Source organism: Oxyura jamaicensis, chromosome 5 (genome assembly GCF_011077185.1).
Source record: "Oxyura jamaicensis isolate SHBP4307 breed ruddy duck chromosome 5, BPBGC_Ojam_1.0, whole genome shotgun sequence".
In the NCBI taxonomy this organism is placed as follows: Eukaryota; Metazoa; Chordata; class Aves; order Anseriformes; family Anatidae; genus Oxyura; species Oxyura jamaicensis.
This window is the reverse complement of record NC_048897.1, coordinates 20,026,083-20,047,030: the sequence shown is the minus strand read 5'-3', so window position 1 is coordinate 20,047,030 and position 20,948 is coordinate 20,026,083. Positions and strand designations below refer to the sequence as shown.

General features: G+C 41.7%; 1 protein-coding gene across 9 annotated transcripts in view; it reads left to right on the top strand.

The window, feature by feature from the left end:
• Positions 1-20,948, top strand: part of DPF3 (double PHD fingers 3) — a 175,325-nt gene that overhangs the window by 134,609 nt on the left and 19,768 nt on the right. For 3 of the 9 annotated variants that reach the window (XR_004751228.1, XR_004751226.1, XR_004751227.1), the window contains 2 exons: positions 2,429-3,842; positions 9,657-14,606. The exons of 5 other annotated variants lie outside the window; for them this stretch is intronic. Coding sequence is in view for 1 of the 4 variants with exons in the window: in XM_035327382.1 (XP_035183273.1) it covers positions 9,657-9,736 (80 nt within the window). In the remaining 3 variants the exon portion in view is untranslated. Of the gene's footprint in view, positions 1-2,428; positions 3,843-9,656; positions 14,607-20,948 lie in introns of those variants that run through there. One more of the 9 variants, XM_035327382.1, reaches the window with a different exon arrangement.

Sequence of the window (20,948 nt, the reverse complement as noted above, 5' to 3'; positions counted from 1 at the left end):
CTTTCTTTCTTTCTTTCTTTCTTTCTTTCTTTCTTTCTTTCTTTCTTTCTTTCTTTCTTTCTTTCTTTCTTTCTTTCTTTCTTTCTTTCTTTCTTTCTTTCTTTCTTTCTTTCTTTCTTTCTTTCTTTCTTTCTTTCTTTCTTTCTTTCTTTCTTTCTTTCTTTCTTTCTTTCTTTCTTTCTTTCTTTCTTTCTTTCTCCCCCCCTTTTGTTCTCTTTTTCTCTCTCTCTTTTCTTTTTTTTTTTTAATTTTATCCCAGCTGAGCAGTTATTTAGAGTTTGTGTGGGAGGTGGTGGCAATGGTAGAAGGAATGGGAGACCTCCAACAATTGCATATTCCATCTTTGGTCCAAGTTTCCAGTCGTGATATTTCTGGACAGTGGTGATATTAGTGGTAATAAGACCATAAAATGTAAATTTGAAAACCAAAGAGACCTTGAAATTCAGTATTGCTGCTGCTGCTTCTGTTCTGTGGTCACTGGAAGATATTTGTTGTGTGATGGCTGAAATGCTATGTGAAGTGTTCTTGTGCTGAAGGAATGGCCTTCTCACACTCCTGCTGAAATTCATAGTGAACCTCTTACCAGATTCAGTGGGAGCAGGACTAGGCTTTCACTGACAAATTGCCTTCTGCAGTTGTTGTGACCTCCGAAGATATTCTGAAGTGATAATGACTGGTCACCAGAGGGCCAATGGTGACCCCTTTGGTTTTCTCCAGAGGCATCCTTATGAATCCTGTGTAGTCAGTGGCATGGACCTTTTAGTGTACATGCATTGGCTTCTTAATAACTAAAGGGGGAAGCTCACGTGGTCTGTGGTGCCATCTTGGAAGATCATTCCTCTTCCCCTTGATTGCTGTAGTTCAATATAACTAATTTCAGCATTGTCCTGATACTGCGCAGTGAGGCAGATCCATATTTTTTGCTATTTAAACATTGCTATGGTGAATATATCAGAATGTAACACAAATACATTAAATCCCTTGATGGCTTAGTGTGATAGAACAAGTAGATCCGCATGTAACCTAAATTGTGCAAAATCAGTTCCATTAAATGCTATCCTTGTACAAATTCTGACCCACCTGGGTCATTCGTAAGGGTCTGCAATGGTGTGACTGATGTGTGATGGAAGCGATTAAGGTACAACCACACACTAATCTGTAAACTAAAACAATGAAAACTCTTTGGTGGCTGCCATCTTTCTCTTTCTTGATAATGGGCAACATTTTCATTATACTGAAAGAGAGGTCATGGAAATTATATTATTTCTTCCCTTCGCAAAACGAGTAAAACCACATCTCTGTAAGGCGGTTCATCTACCAATTATTTTGTGATATCCATTTTATTTTTGTGAACAGGGTTTAATTCTTTGTTTCTCAAGCAATGCAGTGTACTTAACCACACAGTTATACGGCTGATTGGTGTAGCTGGAGCGGGGACCAAACAGTTGGTTGCTTAATGTCATGGTAGTGTTTCTGAGTAATAAAACAGCCGTCCCCTACAGACTGACCCTTTTGTTTTGCTGGGGCACAAGAAACATCTTTTTCTCTACCTTTCTTGGAGAGGGATTCTGAAGGTTATGCTATTAATCACATAATGTGTTTGACTGAGGGAGAAAATAAACCTCAATTTTGCAGATACCAGTATTTGACTTTTCAAGAGTCTTCTTTTTGTTGTTGTTGTTGATGATGTTGATGTTCTGTGTGGAGAATTTCTTGTTCCATACTGAAAGTTGGGTTAACGCACACTTTTGAACTTTTCAGTGTTCCCCAAGACAGGTCACTTCTCATAGTTGTTCTAGTTGTTGAATTGTGTCTGTTTGTTTGTTTGTTTGGGGTGTATTTTTAAAGGAGATGACATGAAATTGGAATAAAAGCATTTATTTAGTTTAATTTCACTTACTTTTCAAAATGTATTTCATTTTGTCCATAGAAGAGGCTGTTTAGGATCAGGTGAAGGACAGGAATAAAAGTCCTGAGGCTGATGAGATGTCTAATGGGTTACATTTCTATAGCAGTAAATTTGTGACAGTTGATGCCAGTCTGAAGGACAGTCATTGTGCTTAGAAGCTCTAATGGTGTCTAATTACTTATACGGTCTAAAAATCTTTTTAAATTGATCTAAGTAATCACAAGAAAATATTTTAATGTCTTTTGAAGAGAGGAAAATACAATTAACCCTTTCGCTGCCATAGCTATGGGCACCTGTGTTATTTGTAGATTTTTTTTTCCTTGAAAGAGATACTGATCCTTTTTTATTTTTCTTACTGCAGTTCTACTGAGTTATGATGTTGAGGTGCGCGGGCACATAGAAGCACACACCTATGAGCTCGATAGTCTGTATTGTTTAATAATAATGATGCTTAAAGAAATGATGATGATGATGCCTGTTGCTTAACCCATGTGCTGATATATTCATCATACATGTCAGCTCATTTGGGAAGAGAAGGCAGGAGGGACGAAGCAGCGCCAGCACGCACTACGGAGGACTTGTTCGGTTCCACGTCAGAAAGCGACACCTCGACCTTTCATGGCTTTGACGAGGACGATGCAGAAGAGCCTCTCTCAAGCCGAGGAGGTGGCTGTGGTGGCAGCTCTCCCTCTGCAGACAAAAAGGGCGGCTGCTAAAATAATTAAAAAGATGCACAAACTCTGAGCAATTTGCTGTCCATTTTACTACTAGGATTATTATTACCTTTTTTTTTTTTTTTTTAATTTTAGGTCCTTGGGTTTTTGTGTTTTTTTTTTTTGTTGTTGTTGTTGTTTTTGTTATTGTTTTTCCTGTGGGGTGTACACTGAAAGCACAAGCGCTTAAAGCTCTTGACAACTACTTTGAAGAGACAGAAGGTTTTGATTTTCCTTTTTTTTTTTTTTTTTTTTCATTTTAATTTGGTTTTCTCCCACCTCCCCTCCCTTCTCTTTCTCTCTGGAAACATAAAAGGTGGATTTAATATTTTTTTTAATAGTGAGCAGAGTTGATTTTGTTGTCTTTTAATATATATATCAGCAAACCACAAAAAATACAGATGGGTTGGAGAGCATGAAAGAAAACCCAAATAGGTTTTTTTAATTATTATTATTTATATATTCTATATATTATTAGAAAAAAAAGATACTTTTTAAATAAAAATACAAAAAAAAAAAAAAGCAATGGATGTCTACTTGATGATAGAACTGTTTCTGGAGAACCACTGTGGGCGGACTCTATCCGAAGACAAGGAAACCCTTGGGGTGATGGCTTCTGCATTTTGCACTTACTGTACCATGTGGAGTTTGGCTCTTCTTGTACATCTGCTACACTTGTCTTTAACAGCTTGAAGACACAAGCAGCTCCATTGAAGACCATGACCTTGGGGAACACGTTTCCATCATCTGTCCTTTGGATACCTTTACACTCAATAGATCTCTTCCTTCCTGCACCCCTTCATCTTTTCCTCACTCCGCTCTACCTTTTTTTTTTAAATTATTATTATTAAATTACTTTTCCTTCACCTTTCACTTCATGGATAGCAATTTCCAAGCATAGGGATGGCATATGAATGGCAAGTCATAAACATCAAAGACAAAACAGATGGAGGAGCAGAATCATGGAAGAAATGATATGGAAAAATACCTCACCTATACTTTTCTTTCAATTTTTAAATTTTAATTCACAGCATTTTTTTCTGTGTCGCCCAGATTTTTCTCTCTGTAGTGTCTTGTGAGACACTTTGTTTGCTTTTCAATAGCTTCTCTTGAAATAAACCAAAGCAATACTCATTAAAGTTCCATGGGCAATGGAGAAGAGTGACTCCCTTCCCAGCAACTTTCCCAGAAAGGAGGAAGCATGCAGCAGAATTCAAAAGGTATGTCCTAGCTGAAAAGTCTTTCACTGATTGTGAAATCTCTGTTTCCTGGATTTTCAAGAGACCCTTGAGTGAACTTTGTTGTAGGAGTAAATCCTGTGGATTAAATTGTTTTATGAGCACGTGCCACATTCAAAATATGAGTATGTGCCTCTCTAGAAACTTACTGAAGTTATGTGGGAGCAGGATCCAGCCTTGTTTACAGTCAGAAGTGAAGTCTATAAAAAGATTTAGTATGTAGGTTGTGTTTTCCTGTCCTAATGCTGGTGAAAATACACCTGGAGCAGAGGCAAGATTAGGTTCTAAGGTTGTATTTTTACTGATGCGTATAATGCCAACAAATCGGGTAAAATCATGACCCCATTTAAATTGAAGGCAAAATAGACATTTATATGGGCAGTGCATAGTACCTAAATTGGAGATTTTTGATACGAGAATAAAAATCTCAGCCTTGTAATGAAGACTTTGGGTACATATTGTTCTAATATGTGAATGAAGCCTGTCCAGACGGATTCCTCTTCTTTTTCTGGGGTAGCACAGTACTGTCTGTGAGAGTTCTTTCAATATTTTTTCTTTCCATAAACCTTAAAAAAAAAAAAAAAAAAAAAAGAGGCTCCAGTCGTGGAGCTTACCTCAAATTCTTTATTGACTGTAGGCCTAGAATAATGAGTGCCAGATTCTGCTCTTAGGTACATGGATGTAAATCCAGAATGATGCTACTTATGTTTATATTACATTAATAATCTGCCCTCAGAATTAAGTGTGCTACAAATTGTTACAAAGTACCTCTGTGTGTTTATAGTGTAGAATAGGGAATGCAAGAGTTATGTTCACCTGTGAGGAGAAAGCCTTGTTTGAGCTTTTTCCATATTGACAATCTTTTTCTGTTGCTGTTCTGTTCCTGCTGGTGCATTATAATCCATCAAGTGTCAAATCAATGATATTTTGACTTAACACTGTAAATGAGAAGTGTACTTTAACTGATGAAAACATTCATTCATTCCTCAACTGGTCCTTTTTAAAAAAAAAACACAGCAGATAAATTTATAATATTTTGCCACTCTTCTGTATTTACCAAAACCTCAAACTTCAGGTGGTTTCCAGGGGGGAGGCACAGGCATACAGGTATCTGCCAAAACCCCTGAAAGTGAGAGGACGTAGTTTGCTCATTTGTATCATCGTGTGTGTGTGTAGTTAAACATATATCACAAATACATGTGCACAGATACGTACACACCTGTAGACAATACAGACATTAAAATGAAGAGCACAGCAGTCAAGATAGGAGACGCTTCCTAATCAAGAATAGATGGAACCAACACTTGCATGAATCTTACGTTGGCTCAGTCATTTCATACTGATCTTACTGTAAGCAGAGTCATATCCTTAAAGTCCAGTGGATTTCCTCTAAATTTACATTAATGTAACTCAGAGCAGAATCTGGTCCAGAGATGCAGTTGTTCACAGTTTTCAAAGGAATACCATAAACCTGAAATCCTTTAGATTAAAATAATAATAATAATAATAAAAAGAAAAAAAAAAAGTTCAAACTGATTGCTTCTGTTTCTCTGCCCTTCAGTCCCTGCACTTACATTTATGTTACTAGCATTACATTCTCTCCCTTAATTTCTTTTTCCTTCTGCTGCAAGTCTGTGACATGGCCATATGAACAATAGGAAAAATAGAAAGGGAGCAGTACACAGAAGTGTGCCAAATGCACAGCAAACAAGGAACATGATTTCTAGCATCCATCTTGCATCTATTTCTTGTGTTTATGTAGCAGTCATATCACACTGATGAGAAGTTAAAGAAAAGAGTTTTAATTTTATATGACCAAAGTATGCCTTGGCATGGAAAGACTCACAGGAGAAATAGACACTTGAATTATTAAGGAATTAATAATTCAAGCTCAGTTTCCATGGGCTGAGGAACACAAAGTTTTGTTAATTTTACCTACTTTTGCTGGCCGAGAGGTGGATGCTTACCACAGCTGGCACCAGCCAACTGCATGTGGCTACTGGTGCAGCAATGGCAGCACAGAGCTCAGCATTTGCTGACTGCTGTGTTTCCTCAGCTTCTTGCATGCTCTTGCAACCCATTCTCAGCTCTGTGCTGCTGCACTGACTGTTGTCCTAGCAGCACCTGGGCTAGCTAGCTGAAATTTATCCAAATATATCTTTCTGAAGAACTTCAGTCACCGCAGTAACTGCAGAATAGACATACTCTAAATATAATTTTAGACATACTCTAAATATTTTTTCCAAGTGGAGTCCTTACCATTGTCTTTTGTGAACCATGCCTAACACATTCTGGGCTCTTCTGGAATACAAACAATAATCAGATGCCCATAATTCATTAAATCTTGATTTAGTTTCACAAATGCAGTTAGTATAACAATGCATACAGTCTTAATCCTTTCGCAACCTAGCCACCCATCTTTGTGACAACTGGGTAGCGCAGTGCCCTCAGAAAGAAGCCACAGCTCACACAGTGCATAAGGCTGCCAGCAGACATTTATTACAGATGGCGTACAAAATACCCATTACTGTTATTTATGCCATTAACGTGTATATGGACCGTCACCAGTTCAAGCTAGTCCTGAGGAAGGAAGGAAGAAAGGAAGGAAGGGAAAATAAATTCATTGCTGTGGAGAGCAGCGTGGTCTTTGAATTCCTCAAGATATCATATTAGACTGAGATAACCAACCTGAGGAGAAATCTACTTCTCATGGTTTAATCAAGTAGGCTGAGCAGGGGTACTGGCCATAGGAAGGCAGTGATCGCAGGGAGGAAGTGAAGATGCGGAGACGGAAGCTAAAAGTATACTTGTTTAAACTAGGTTGTAAAGCAGTGTTAGCTGTGAATATTGAGCGGAGAGTTGATATGGAAATGAAATATTGTCAGGGTAGGCACTGCTGGAGTGAAGACTGGGAACAGGGAAAGAAAGTTGGTCACCTTGTAAGTCAAAGATAAAGCAAAGCCAAAGGGCTGCTTGCATGAAGCCCTCTCAGATGACAGGAAAATGACATGGTTAATAAGGCAGAACATACATAGGAGGAGGTTTCATAAATGCAGTGGGGAGGAAAGAAAAAAAAGAGGGGCCTGACACCAGCATAGACAGGTCAGAAATGAGGAATTTGCACAGTGCCAATTGTATCCTCAAAAACACGTAGGTCCCAAACCAAACGAGGAAGGCATAAAGAAAGTGAATTCTATGTCATATCTGAAAAATAAAGTCATCTTTGAAATGAGAAAGAACTGTGATGCTCTGTATTCCCCAGCGATTTCAGCAGTTCAGTGCGACCTGATGTTCTGAGCTTTGTAAGGAGGAGATCTTTGAAGGTACAGTCCTTCAGCTAATCACAAGCCTGGCTCTTGCGGTCCACATCCAAAGATGTCCTTCTTATTAGAGGAAGGTTAGCACAAGTCTGTCCATAGATTCTCCCGAAACATATACGCTCCCACACAAACCACATCCCAAAATAAACTACTCCAATGTGAAATGTGAATAAAGGAAAGTTTCATCTCAGGCCCCAAATTCAGACTTACCCATGTTTGTTCAATCACGTGAGCTATATTCTCTGGCCCCTTTCTACTGCTTCATACCAAAGGATCTTAGAAAAGGCTCAGAATTTCCTGAGCCATCCTCTTCAAACTGATTCACAGATGGGAGCGGGTGGAAATGAGGAAGTGACGTGAGGCTTGAGCAGCTGGTTTGTGGGGAGAAAGGCAGTGTAGTGTGCACAGATCCTTAGCACATTCCCTTCTGTGGTACTTTGAGGACATGTTAGCAAGGGCAGATCTTATCTATTGCATAAAAACTGTTTAAAATTTTAAGCATGATAATACCTATTGAGAAAGTTTTAAGAAAAGGGATTCTGACGTTACAGACAATAAAGGGAGACCATGAGGCATATGGCAGAATAGGGTTGGAGCTGTTTTACTTCACTTTGGATCTCTTTCCTCCATCCTGGTGACCCCAGGTTTGTGGGTTTGTGGGTTGGATATTTATTTCTTGTATATGTAATATGCTTGGGACAACACTGCACATATGTGGTAAGGTCATGAATGATGAGGTTGGGCTGCTGAAACACGGTCCAGAGAGAACTTTGCCACTGGCTGCAGAAGGATTAGCACTGAGCTTTCTTAGCTATTGCTTTTATTGAATGAAACCTCCCTGTTAATACGCTTGCTAGTATGGTGTAGACAAGCTCTGAGACGGCCATTTGTTTCAACAGAATGTGTTATTAGAATCCCCTCCCCGCATTGTTTTGCCTTTGAGCTTTTACATTAGTTATTCATTTTGAGTTCCAGTGTGCCATTTTACAGTCCTCAGCTTAGGCTCTTGATTGAAGACAGAGACTCAGTGTGCTGCCTGCTGGTGCATGGAGCAAACCAGAGCTGCTCCCAGAGATCCACTGAGTCCAGGCTGTGCTGGGGCACCACTGCGTTCTCCTGGCTGCCTTGCTCTTCTTCGGTTAATTCTTTTAATGATGTTTTGAGATGGATCCTGAAATTATGATTCAAATAGCATCTAACTGTGGAGATTTCAAAACCTGGATCCACAGACAATTTGCCTCTTTCATATGGCAAGCAGTTTTCCTGAATCTACTTCTCAAGCAGACATTGTATTGACCCCACTGGGAGTTGCCTCATTATAAAAACTGCAAAATCTGCCCAGTGTGTTTTGTGCCGCAGCATACGTAGATGTTTCCAATAAACACCCATTTCTTATTTTCTTCTATTTTTTTCTCTTATTTGTATAAAATGTGTTGCTATGAGTATATGTAAAGTATGAGGCATATGCATGTGTTCATGCTGGCATGGGGTTGTTTTGACAAACCCTCACAGTGCAGGAATGTAGCCAGGCTGAATTTTTGCTGACTGAGCCATTACAATAAACCCTACCAACCTTTGTTCTGTTTGCCAGATATTTACCAGGGTTGAAAAAGCCCAACCTGTATAAATAACATAGAGTACTGAAACTGGGTTGGAACTTTTTTCACGTTCCTGTCTGATTTCCATGAGTGTTGAGTTGCCAACTTCAGAGGATGCAAGTTATAGTAACATTTAGGGGGAAAAAAAACACAGATGTTTCAAGTTCTGATACCTCGTTTAGGGGATGTATCCAGTTCATATTATTAAATTATTCTTCCTGTCACTGGTAGCTCCTAAGATTTTGGACCTTCACGTCATCCAGAACTGATATGAGAGGTGTGGGGAAGGTGTAGGGGGAGGCCCTCCCATTTTGTGGAAATAAACATGATTTTTTTTTAAGCTCAGGAGCTTAGCGGTATACAACTTAGTCCATTCATGGATTAAATTAAATGCAAAATGCAAATTTTCATGTATTTCCAGAAGTTATCATGTTGCTGCTGCCCCTGTGTGTATGGTTCAGAATCCTAAAAATGTCTTCTGTGCAGTGCTGCATACACTCGTGGCTCTGTACAACTAATTAGCAATATAGCAGTATAATCAGAGCAGGATTTCATAAGCAAAAGTCTTAACCTCTAGTGAAGAGACAGCTATATAAGCTGGATTATGAAGGTTATTTAATGACGTTCACAGTAAGATTGACAGCATTTGGTGCCTTTCTTTTGGATGTGCTCCTTCATATCCCCTTTGTTTGCTTCATACTTAGTTATAGCTCACCCAATCAGTTGAAACTGAGTCTGTTGAGCTATGCTTTCAAAGTACTAGAATGCAAACAGTGTTGGAAGGTTGGTTTGTGCTTTTTCTGTTTTATTCTGAGCACTTGCTTTGTTGTCTGTTTGAGTTTGTTTAGTTCTACTTTCTATTGCCTTTCCCTCTGCAGTCAGCCCTGCCCTCATGGACTCCAGCATCCTTCAAGCAAGACATTTCAGAAGAAGGCCGAGAGAAGCCAGGATGCTTTGATACTTCTCCTTGCCCTGACCCTTCCATACCTGTTTCATCTGGCACAGGAGCCTGGACTGCGGGAAGCCGGCTGCCAACTGTTCAGAGAAGTTCTGGGGATGCCCTAAGCTGGTGCAATACAAAGATTTTTTTTAAAGTCTTGATTTCACTTTCTTTTAAGCATGTGTATAAACCCAGGTCAAACTGGAATTGATCTACAGTAGAACTGACTGAAAAACAAACAAACTGAAAAAAGACTTAACTATTTTATTTATTTCAATATTTAAGAGAGAAAAGAAGTGCTGAAGTTGCACAGTATTTTTGTTTGAAATACATTTTACTTCAAATTTTAAATGCAATTTTGTGAAGACATGAAATTTTAAAAAGCACTTAATGTAAAATAAAGACTGAATATTTACTTTAAGGAAAAAAACTTTTTTTAAATAACGAAAATAAAGATCAACTCTGCTCTCTCTCTTACTTTAAAGAAGCCATTCATACATGTGCTGGGTATCTTTGTTTTTTGCAAATTGGATGTGGTAAGTGAAGAATGTTCTGGTTTACTTTCTCCTTAATAATATCCTGTTAGATGCTTAAAACTTACTTTGCTGTACTTGTGTTAGGCACAAATCTGAACAAAAACTGTTGAAAGAGCAAAGATCAGGCTCAGTGGCTGGATTTTTTCTGTTACCATATGCTTTGTCCAATTCAAAGGACTGTCTTCTCCCAGTAGGATTGATGTGTCTCTTCTGCACAGTAAAGCAGGTTTTCACTTGAGCAACTCTGTGAAATACTTCTGCTGAAAGAGGGCTTTACAGAAATGAAAACAACTCTGGTGGCCCCCCCCCCCCCAGTAATTCCTCAGCTGATTGTGAGTTGGTTGTAAGGAAAGTATCTAAGTGTTCAAATGCTCTTGCATGGAGCTTCCAGTTGGAGTCAAGGATGATGCTTTGTGTAGAAGCCTTGTGTATTTCATCCCGTTATTAAGAAGTAGTGCTCTTTGAAAAGTATAGAGATGCACCTGCATTTCAGCAGTGAGCAACAGGGGTTGCTCAGCAGGAGAAGAACATGAGTTCCCACAACTGCAGTCCTAAATTATCCAGTGAGGAACATTCACAACCCTCATTCTGGGTTGTTAGCCATCTTCTCAGTGAAATGAGTTCTGCTTCACGTGAGCACTGGGGGATTTTGTTGGCTGCCAAATCTGCTCACAGCAGATATTGCAGGGCTGTTTTCTGTCATGTGTGGTGCAGGGTAGGAAGGATGCAGGATAGCCTTGTGTCTTAGGAGAAGGGTATTGGACCTGGCTCTGAGACTACCGATCCTCTGTGGCCAGGTGTACCTATTGGGATAGACCCAGTGTATAGTTAGAAAAAGTGTTTTTGTTAATGTGGATTATGTTGGCTTTTTGAGTGAAAAAAGCGATGTCACAAGAAATTCATCCTGAGTAGGTGAAGCTGCCAGAGAGCCTGATCCTGCATCATGTTTCTTGCGCACCTAAATCTCAAACTCATCTCGTTGAGAGATTTCCATGTGTCAGTAGCAGTGGATTTTGTCCTATGCTCACTCCCCTTCTCCTGCTCCCTCCTGCATAAAGACAGGGCCAAAAATAACCATGTTAAACCTTTGGTAAACCTGAGTCCTGCTCCCACTAAGTCGAATGGCAAAATCCATGTCATAATCAGGCTCTTTAGCAGAATGGGTTTTCTTTGTTCATTTTGCTGATTTCTAAGCTTGCAGTGGTGAGCTGCCTCTAGAGGAAAAAAGAAATCAAATTTTATTTAATGAAAATATAACAAAACGCACAACTGTAATGAAGATTTGCAAACTGTAGGGTCTGTATCCAGTTTGTGTAATATTCCTTTCAAATAAAAGTTCTGCTTCCAATGCCCCTAACTGTATATTCCTCTGTAAATATTACATTACCAAACTGATTCCACAGGGTCTTTTTTAGTGCAAATAATCTTCTTTTAAAGAGATATTGTTGAATAACGTACTTGTACATATACTTTTCTAAGCTCTCCATTGTTTATAATACTCTCTTTGAAGCTTAAAATAAAACTTCCTCCTCTATTGATTTTGTTTTTCTTTACCATTTTGTAAATTATGACATTTGTCCCTGGATTTTATTTTGTATTTCTTAATGAAGCTTGAAGTTAACCAAAACTTCTCTTCCTTTTTCTCATATTTTTCCTTTTCACCCTATTCAGTGGACTACAGAAATTGGTCCTGTTACTTGCTATAGTGAAGGCAGGCAGGAAATAAAATACCGCTTTTGTGTAGGACTCATTTTGGTAGTATTTCCTGTGACTTGGTGGTAGTAGGAGATCTTCCTCAATGTGTTTGTGTTTTATTATGAGATTAATAGAGTTGCAGTGAGGTAATTTAGACTCAAAGGTAGAGTCTAAATTATATTATGCTCTTTGTATGGATTTTAGTGGCATTGCCTTATGGAGACATGACCCTACCTATGACACTTCTAATCCAGTCACTGGAGTAACTGCCTGCCAAAGCCAAAGCGATGGTTCCCTTTGCTGCATTTCACAGTGCTGGCATGAAACCTCCCTTTCCCTTTACACATGTAAGATTAGTAGTGTGGTTGTATAGGATGGGGAGAGAAAGAGGAAATACTGTTTCAGGTTAGATGCCCTCTTTTTAAGAAAAGCCATGTTTCCTCTTCCCTAATAGACCTGCTGTCATTTTTATGAAGTTCTGTTGTCTTTCCTCTGCCTTACCATCGATTGCTCTGCTACCAGTAGTGGCTATAGATGGACCTTTTCATGTTGGCAGCTGCTTGCAAAAATAGCAGCAGGGATGTAGTTTTTAAGAGATCTTCTGATGTGGGTACAGAGCCTTTAGAGTAGTGGGGAATAAAAACACAGTAGATCAAACAACAAATAACTCCTAAAGAACACAGCAGAAATGAATCCAATAAGGTAATATAGAAATTATTGTAAACCCCTAAGAATTGTCTAACATGAACTCCTACCTTCATGATTTTTAACATTTCTGTGTCAGAGTGTCTTTACAGCAGAGAGTTAGCTATTTCCTATGAAGTTTTATTTTTCACATGTGTAATCTTACTTTCCATTAGTGTTTTGTTTCTTCACTCAGCCGGCCAGAACATGACTTGAAAACTTCACTGCCTACCTTCAGACCTTATCTTTACCTGTGTGAGGCCCTTTGCAGATTTACTGAAGGAAGGAGGAATCCAAAATGCAGTTTCTGCTACCCTTGCTGTCCCGTCACTGTGGCTCTTGGAAACCTCTTTATGATCTGATAGAGCAGCTTGTGGGCTGCTCGCTGGCTTGTCCTGAGCCGTTTTGCAGCTAAAAAGGTCTTCCTTTCATTTGCACGGTTTGGGCACTGGGGGCCAGAGACAGCTGAGGAGGTGGGATAAGGTGCTAGCTGTATTCCTGAGCCGTGCTGAGAAGGTAGCTGTGATGCTTCCTGAAGAGTGCATACTGATGCTGCTAGTTTTAATGCTTCTCCCAGTAACTTCCAGTTTCCTTTCTGCAAGTTGCTCTCAGATATTCTTACAATAATCTAAACTGTATGCCTACAGAACTACTTTTCCAAAGGGATTTGAAGGGGGGCAACCAATCTTCCTGCCCTAAAGCAGTGTTGGAAGGGAGGATGTGTGGTGACAGATTCTGAGCCCCTGGCCATTGCTGCTTTTGTTCTTCTCCTAGCTCCTCTTGAGCTTTCTGCTGTGCTGCACAGGACAGAGAGACCCAGATGGAGGTTGGACTGAGGGCAGAGCAGGATGGTGACAAATCAAAGAAAGGAGAGTTGAAAGAAGGAAGGAAGGAAGCTGCTCGTGGCATCAGAGCACTTTTCTTGTTCAATAGGTCATCTCCTGTTCTTAACTCAGTTGTCACATTCATTGTTCTCGGTGTGATGGATACACAGAGCAGAGCTAAACGTTTCTGCTAAGGTAACCAGGAGTGGAAGGGTACATTGAAACTGGCCTTTATGGATGGCTGTCAACACCTTGTTTGGATGAATGGGATCCTTCCCACCACAGCAGAGCTATTGCTACAATCTGTCAGACTCCAGAGAACAACTCTGCATAGGTCTTACTTCAAATGTTTTTGTGCTTTTTGTTTATTTCCTCCTTCCCTTCCACCCCCCCCCTCCCCCCCCCCCCATAGGCCAGGAAATACAAATGTTATAAAAGAAAGTTTTAATTCTGCAGAAATTATTTGGACAGAAAAAAATACCACTGTTCTTTCATTCCCAGAGCAGATGTCTTTGTCATGCTGGCTAGGAAGTTGTCATATTTTCCTGTGTGGAGAAGGGTTCTTGCTGGTGAGAATCAGGTGTGGTAGAAGGGGGAAGTAAAAGTGCTCACCAACCCTGCTGCAACTGCTGGGTGTCCCCACAGCCACGGTCCCCTGGAACGAGGCTTAGCCAAAGGCTGACAAAGCCGAGAGCTGCAGTCCTGAGTTTTCTGAGTAAACTGACAATGGAATTGGCTTCTTTGCTTTGACCTGAGCTGTACACTGCACTGGTTTAAGTGACATAGCCTTTTCAGTTCCCCATCCCATCCCTAGTGTTGAGGATGGATATGTAGGACACCCACTACCTAATGCATAAGTAAGAGAACATACAAGCATTGACTACTCAGCCCTCTGCTTTGGCTGAGCCTGTCAAAATTGTAGCCTGATGTGTTATAATCTTTGTTGTCCCTTGGAAATTGTTGTAAAATTTTATTTCCTTTGTTCCACCAAAGCTGGGCATTTGTAACAGTTTAGTTCTGTTTGATTTTAATGAGAAAAGCTGAGAGCCATCCATCTGTGGCATCTTAATTTCACCAGTATATTTTTTAAAACCTGACTGCATTTTTTTTGCTGTTTCAGCGTATGCTCTTGCTGTGTATCTAGAAAAATATATATATATCTGTTATTTGATGAACTTTTGTTCCTATATGCAGTAATTCTTCGTAATTCCATGATGTGTGCACCATGATGGGAGAAGCACAGCATTTACGTATAAGTACAGATTTCTGAAGTGTTTGTTGCTGCTGACATTGACACCCAGGATATAACTAGAAACAGTTTTGTTTGATGTTGCCTAAGATAGCTGTAGTAGTTCTGCACGGCCTGCAAACCAAATACTGCAGTGCTGTGGAAAAGACAATATACTTTGAACATTGAAAGCTGGGTGGTGGGCTGAAGCTCTCAGAACTACTGCTACCTGCTGGAGAGAGGCAGCTGCTGTGCAGAGCGTGCAGGAGGGTACGTCCTCTTTGGGAGCCCAGCTGAAGGACAGTCCATCTTGAACAGGAACAGACGTAGCTTCCCTTTAATGTCTTATGCTGAGTGTTTTTCTTCAGTGGCATTTTGTTTCTCAGTGCTGTTCGTCTTCCATCACAAATTCTCAGTAAGACCTTCTAGTTTATCTCCAGAATTGCATAATTAAGAGTCATTCTTCACTTGGGCCCCTTCTTGTTATGCTTCTTCAGTCTTTGCTGTTAGTGGCTGGTGTTGGGGATCTTCATTGTAGGTTGCAGGAGCAGAAAGAACATGACCAAATCTTTCAGATACAGCCATCTTTTTTTAAACAGAGCAGAGATTTTAAATAATGCTGGAGTGAGTTTTGTCAGGCATTGCTGAAGACTTAGCTTACTAATTTAGATTTCTTTTGTGTACCAACAGCCATTAACTCCTTCATATGAGGAACTCAGGGGCCAGTACCGAGGCCAACTCTCAAGCTGAGAGGAAATCACTGCATGGGAAGCAGCTGGAAGCTATACTGTCACTGAAGGGGTACTTTTATTTTAGCATAAGATAGCCTTAGCTTTCCAGTTCATGTAGCACATTGTATGGTGGAGTTTACATAGGGTGTTTTTGAGCCTATGTTTGAGAAATTCACTTTCCACTGTTGGTGCAAATCATGGTTGTTTCACATCGGTGCTTTGCTGAGAGTGGCTTAAATCTGTTAAACTGCACTAAAGTTTTTCTAGCCCTTTCCTCAGGCTCAACAACTCATTTTAGCGTGCAGTGGATTCTGCAACTGGGTCTTGGCTCAGAAGTCTTGTCCATTGCTGGGATACCTGGGCTTGGGCTTCTTAAAGAAGGTCCCAGCTCTTCTCAGGAAGGCACACAGGGATTCTGTTTGCATCTCTGAATATGTCCATCAGCTTGGAGGCTTAGGAGAGTTATTAACTAACCACAAGCTCTCTCTGGGTTGAATTTGGATTGCTGTTGCACTCTTCAGCCATCCAGATGGTTCAGAGCCATAGTATTCCTTCACCTGGAGAAGAGGATGTTCCCTGGGCTAGGGAGCTTCAGTTCCCCTGCAAGGCCACATCAGCCTCTTCCTTATTCAGCTCACCAAGACCACGTTCTTACTTCTGCTAAGGATGAGATTTTACAGGTATTTAGAGATGTGATAGAAAAAAATGCAGAGGAATCTCCTAATGATGTATACACCCATTAGATTCCTCTGTGATTGTTTAGGTGCTTGCACCTGGATTTATGTTGAAAAGAGCTGGTCCTCATTAGGCTCAGTGCAGCTATCACTGACAATTGCCAGAGAGCTCTTGGGTAATTGGATGCTACCTCATAGTGAGCACTGCAGGTGATGAATGCCCTCAGTAGCCATGCAAGGTGCCCAGGTCAGACCAGCAATGCAGGAGAGGACTTCCCAGCCCCCTTGCCAGAACCACCAAGCAGCAGTCCCACTAGCCAGCACAGCAGCCAGCTCCGAGCAGGGGCAGAGGACTTAACAGATCCTGTCGGTATTGTGGAAGATCACTTTCTGGCATTAAATAGAATAATGTTCTACTTTCATATAGCCTTTATTAAGCAATTCCTCTGGTGCTGAAAAGGAACGGGATGAGTGAACTGTTTAATGAGGGATGCTTTTGTCCACTGCAGTGGAACTAGCTAATTTCTTGTTTCATCGGAAGTGATATTTAGCTGCTATGAAATACGGGTTGTGCAGGTAAAAGCAATGCTGCTCACTTGTTACAGGTTAAAGAGTGCCCTGCACTTGGGCTTTTTTAATCTAATGTCTACAAAAACAAATGATGGATTTTTATCTAGTCTTTTTCCACTGAAAACCAAATCAAAACAAAAAACTACTACTTTGATGTTTCTGGCATTATTTTGCTACAAAGTGACTCAAAAGGGCTGTTGAAATGACTGAATTGAAAAGTACCATGGTGAGGAGAAATGATTTTGGTTTGATTCAAAACTAAATGTGTTCTATTTTTCTGAATGGAATGACCCCTTTCCTTCCTTTCCCACTGCCAAGTGGGCTCTGACTTGAATGAAACATTTCATTTGTGAGTATTTTTTCCTCTCTTAAAAACAATTAAATGGCACTCACTTTTAAAGCAAGGTACTGTTCCAAAATGAAAGTAAAGCTTTGTGTTTGTAAAATACTGGCACAAAATGTCTCACCCTTTCTGAAAAATCTGTTTCCGCCTCTGCTGTTTCTTAACCCTTTCTCGCCTCAGATTTTCTTTTGACAAAAAGCACTTTGTTCAAATACAGGTACTTACTCAGATATTTAGATCACCCTGGCATTGCATTTTTTAGAAAGTAAACTCATACTTTTCACTGCCTTTTTCACATAGTGGGCATGTACCAATGCTCTGCAGCATGTAGTGAGCTGCTACTTCCCTTGGTATTGATGTTGCTGGGATTTTGATGGGGAAGTGAAAACTGGCTGCCATATTGATTAAATCTCCATTAGAGCTTTAAAATTCCTAACCAAACAGAGGGTTTAGCAAATGGAGAAGGGAAAATTCAGTATTCGATGGGATTTTTCCAGCTTCTAACACTGCATTGCAAATGATGGAGCATTTGTTAAGAAACTCTGCTACCTATTCTGTAGCTGAAAGAGCTTTTAATCAATGAGGGACTGAAGTAACTTTGTGTTTAGTTGAGTGAGGCAGTCCTAGTTCTGTCTGAACATACAATCATACAACTGCATTATCAACAGAGTAAATTATGCTTGTGTGGGAAAGTCAGACCTCTTGCATTTATGGTGTGTTTGGGCGGGTTATCAACCATCTACTCATCATGTGCTGAATTTCTTTACCTGGATGGTACATAGTTACCTCATGCAATAGCCATGAGGTTATTGTCTATGCAATGGCATGGTGTCTTCTGCATAGTTAAGTTTATTCAATATTAAAACAATGACAAATATTTTCTCTAGAGTTTGCCATTTGATTTGAAATTCCTGGAACCATTCTGGTAGTGAATTAGCCTAGAGTTGTTCTTCAATCATTCTAGAGAGAAAGTTTCTCTGGAGACCAGTACCATTCTCCTTTTCAGCTCTCCCATCCCCTCCTCTAACTCACCTGCGTTAAGCCAGCCTACCCTGTTTCCAATGGGCTCTTAGCAGCCTATGGCTGAAGTCACCCCTGAAGTTCTCCTCAAAGCCCTTGGTGCTTGGGAGGACTGCAACTGGTCTCTGCAGGTGCCGCCTCGAGAATATGGTGTGCTGGGCAGGTCGTCCCTGCAGATGTACTGCTCTCTGGCTGTGCCAAGAGAGTCATTTAACACCAGGAATACTGAGGAAGGACCAGGTGTCTTGTCAGCAGCTGGGGCTGAAGGCTCCAGCAGGTAGCAGAGTCCTTGTTTGCCTTAGAGGAAGGGGAGGAGGGCAGAGCTTATATCTTGCTTTATGGGAGGACTTAATGGAGTTTTTCGTGCAATGCTCTAGTAGAAGGCTATTCAGGATGCTGTTTCCCTAGCATTTTAAATAGCACCCTACTCCTCTCATTATAGCGGGAGATTTTGGCTCTCCCAGGGGGGAGGAGATGTTCTAAATGGGCTGCCAGGGAGGTGGATTTAATGCACTAGGAAGAACTGGCTTCACCAACTTAAAAAGCAAAACAAAACCCAATCCTCCACTCCTATTTTTAGTGTTTATGACCAAGTATTTTTGCTTGGTTGCTCATTTTGAAAGGGTTTAGTGAGCCTGCCAGTTGATTGAAAGCTCTGTGGTGTGTGAGCTGGCCGGGCTGGGGAGCCCGCAGCGCATAGTGACGAGGTCGGAGCTGCCTCAGAGTTTTTTTCCACTGCAGTTTGTTGAAGGGTAACGAAAATGTCCCCCAGGCAAAAAGGGGACGTTGGCTTTCCAGGCTGTGGTGATTCATCTTGTCCGGATGAGCAGCCTTCCTCCTTCCCGCTCCTGCATTTTCATCTCATCTTCCTCGCCCCTGCTTCTCTTTGCAGCCGAACACAAACCTGCCCTGCGTGGCACGGGCTGTCCGGCTGGGAAGGCCTCCAGCGGCTGCCCCTGCTAGGTCTACCTGCCGGCAGCACTTGCAGTCGTTGCCAGGGTTCCTGGCCAGTTTGTGCTTTATAAATGGGTTTATTCTCGTTATTAGAAGCTGTGTCCTGGCATATGGAGTCCGCGCAGCGCCTGCAGGCAGGTTTCCTTCCTGTTGGTGTTGGTAAGCAGCCCAAGTGCCTCCTGGCAATTAGCAGATCGTTACCCATGAAGCCGCGGTGATGCAGCCTGGTGGGTTTTCTGGAGGTCACTCTGACCTAATTCACCCCCAGGAACCGTACAGCGCTGGCATGACTTACCAGTGCATTAACGAGCTGATGCTTCGCTACGAGGTTATTTGAGTGCTTCCACATTATGCTGCTCAGGGAAGAAATAGCCATTTTGTCTGGCAGCCAACGGTGTCTGACAGGGGCCAGCGTGGAGAAGGAGGGAGCAGAGCTGTCTGGTGGGGCACGGCGGGCACGAGGTATTTCCTTTGGGGTTAGGCATGGGGTCTGTTTCTGACCCCCTGGGTTGCAAAGGCACAGAGTTTACTGCATGGCTTCTGCCTTATTGCAGCCTCTCTGCACTGAGCAGAGCCCCTCAGGTGGGAGCCTGAGTGCCTGTGGCTCTGCCCCACTGAGGGCTTTGCAGCATGGGGAGGCTCTTTTCAAATAGTTTTCCTGTAAGATCTGTGGCACATACTACCGAAGGGATGCTGTGGGATAACTCAGCTGGACCACCACACCTTTGGAATGGCTTGCATAACTCACTCCTGCTTCTCAGTGCATGCGCCCTATAGAGGTCATCCCCAGCTCCCACCCAGTGCCTCCTGCTGCCCTGTGCCAGGCAGAATTGCTCCATCCTGGCCTCAGCTAATCTCTGCTGGCCTGGCTGCACCTGGATGTGTGCGGCACCTTCACTTTGTTTAGGCACATATGCCAGCATTGCGCCCAGCTTTCCTCCTGACACACCCTTGTAGTCAAGTTTCTTTGTCCCAGTGAATGTTCTCGATGCTTACCAGCATTTTATGTGGTGGTGGTGTGTAGTCAGAGCTAGGAGCGAGTTGCATGGGGTAGTTGGTGCCCAACTCTCAGCCAAGGCTGAGAAATTTTCCAGCCAGTGCCCCAAGATGCAGGGTGTTGTGGTAGGAGCTCGCTCTTGCTGTGCCCTTTGGGGTTTGCGTGGCCAAAGCAACAGCAGAAGACTGCAGCGGGAAGTGCTGCCTTCAGCACACACAAACGTTTTTTAACTTCATCAAGACCTCTGGTGTAATTGCTTTCAAACGCCAGGCTTGTCTGCTTTCCGTTCCTATTGACTCCAATTATACCTGCCTAGCTGAGGCTGGGACCGACCCAGTATCTTTTGCACAGGGATTTTATTTGTCTCTTGGGCTGGCAATTAAAGAGGGTTCTCTCCTACTGGTGCTGAATATTTGAGCTGTCTGTAATTTATGTGCCTGTTTTTGATTGGGCAGCACCGAGGAGCAATGCGGTGCCTCCTGCGTGTGGATGCAGCGGCGTGCTCTGTGCTTGGGCCTGCTCCTTTCCAGCCCTGTCCGCACCGGGCAGGAAGGCTCCAGGGCCAGGAAATGAAGTGATGGGAGCTGGAAGCTCTGCCACAGCTGAATGGTTTCAGAGCTCCATCAATTATTAAAGGAGTTAATTCTTCCACAATTACTGGCATATTGCGGCATATTAGAGTAGAGGAAAGTTGGTCTTGGACCAAATCAGACTGACCAATCTATGAAGCAAGGCCCCCGAGTCCTTTTGGACTCACCTCAGTAGCAGTGCCAGCAGCACCGGGCCATGAAGCTTTGGACACTGGGGGAATCAGGCACGTTTGCTCATTCCATGTAGAAATTCACATTGGCAATATTTCCTCTCCTCTTCTTATACCTTAGTAGTGAAACCCAACGGCGCCTGGTGCCTGCGAGTGAGACTTCCTTTGTTTCTTTTTTTTTTTTTTTTTTTTTAAATGTTTGTTTTGTTTTGTT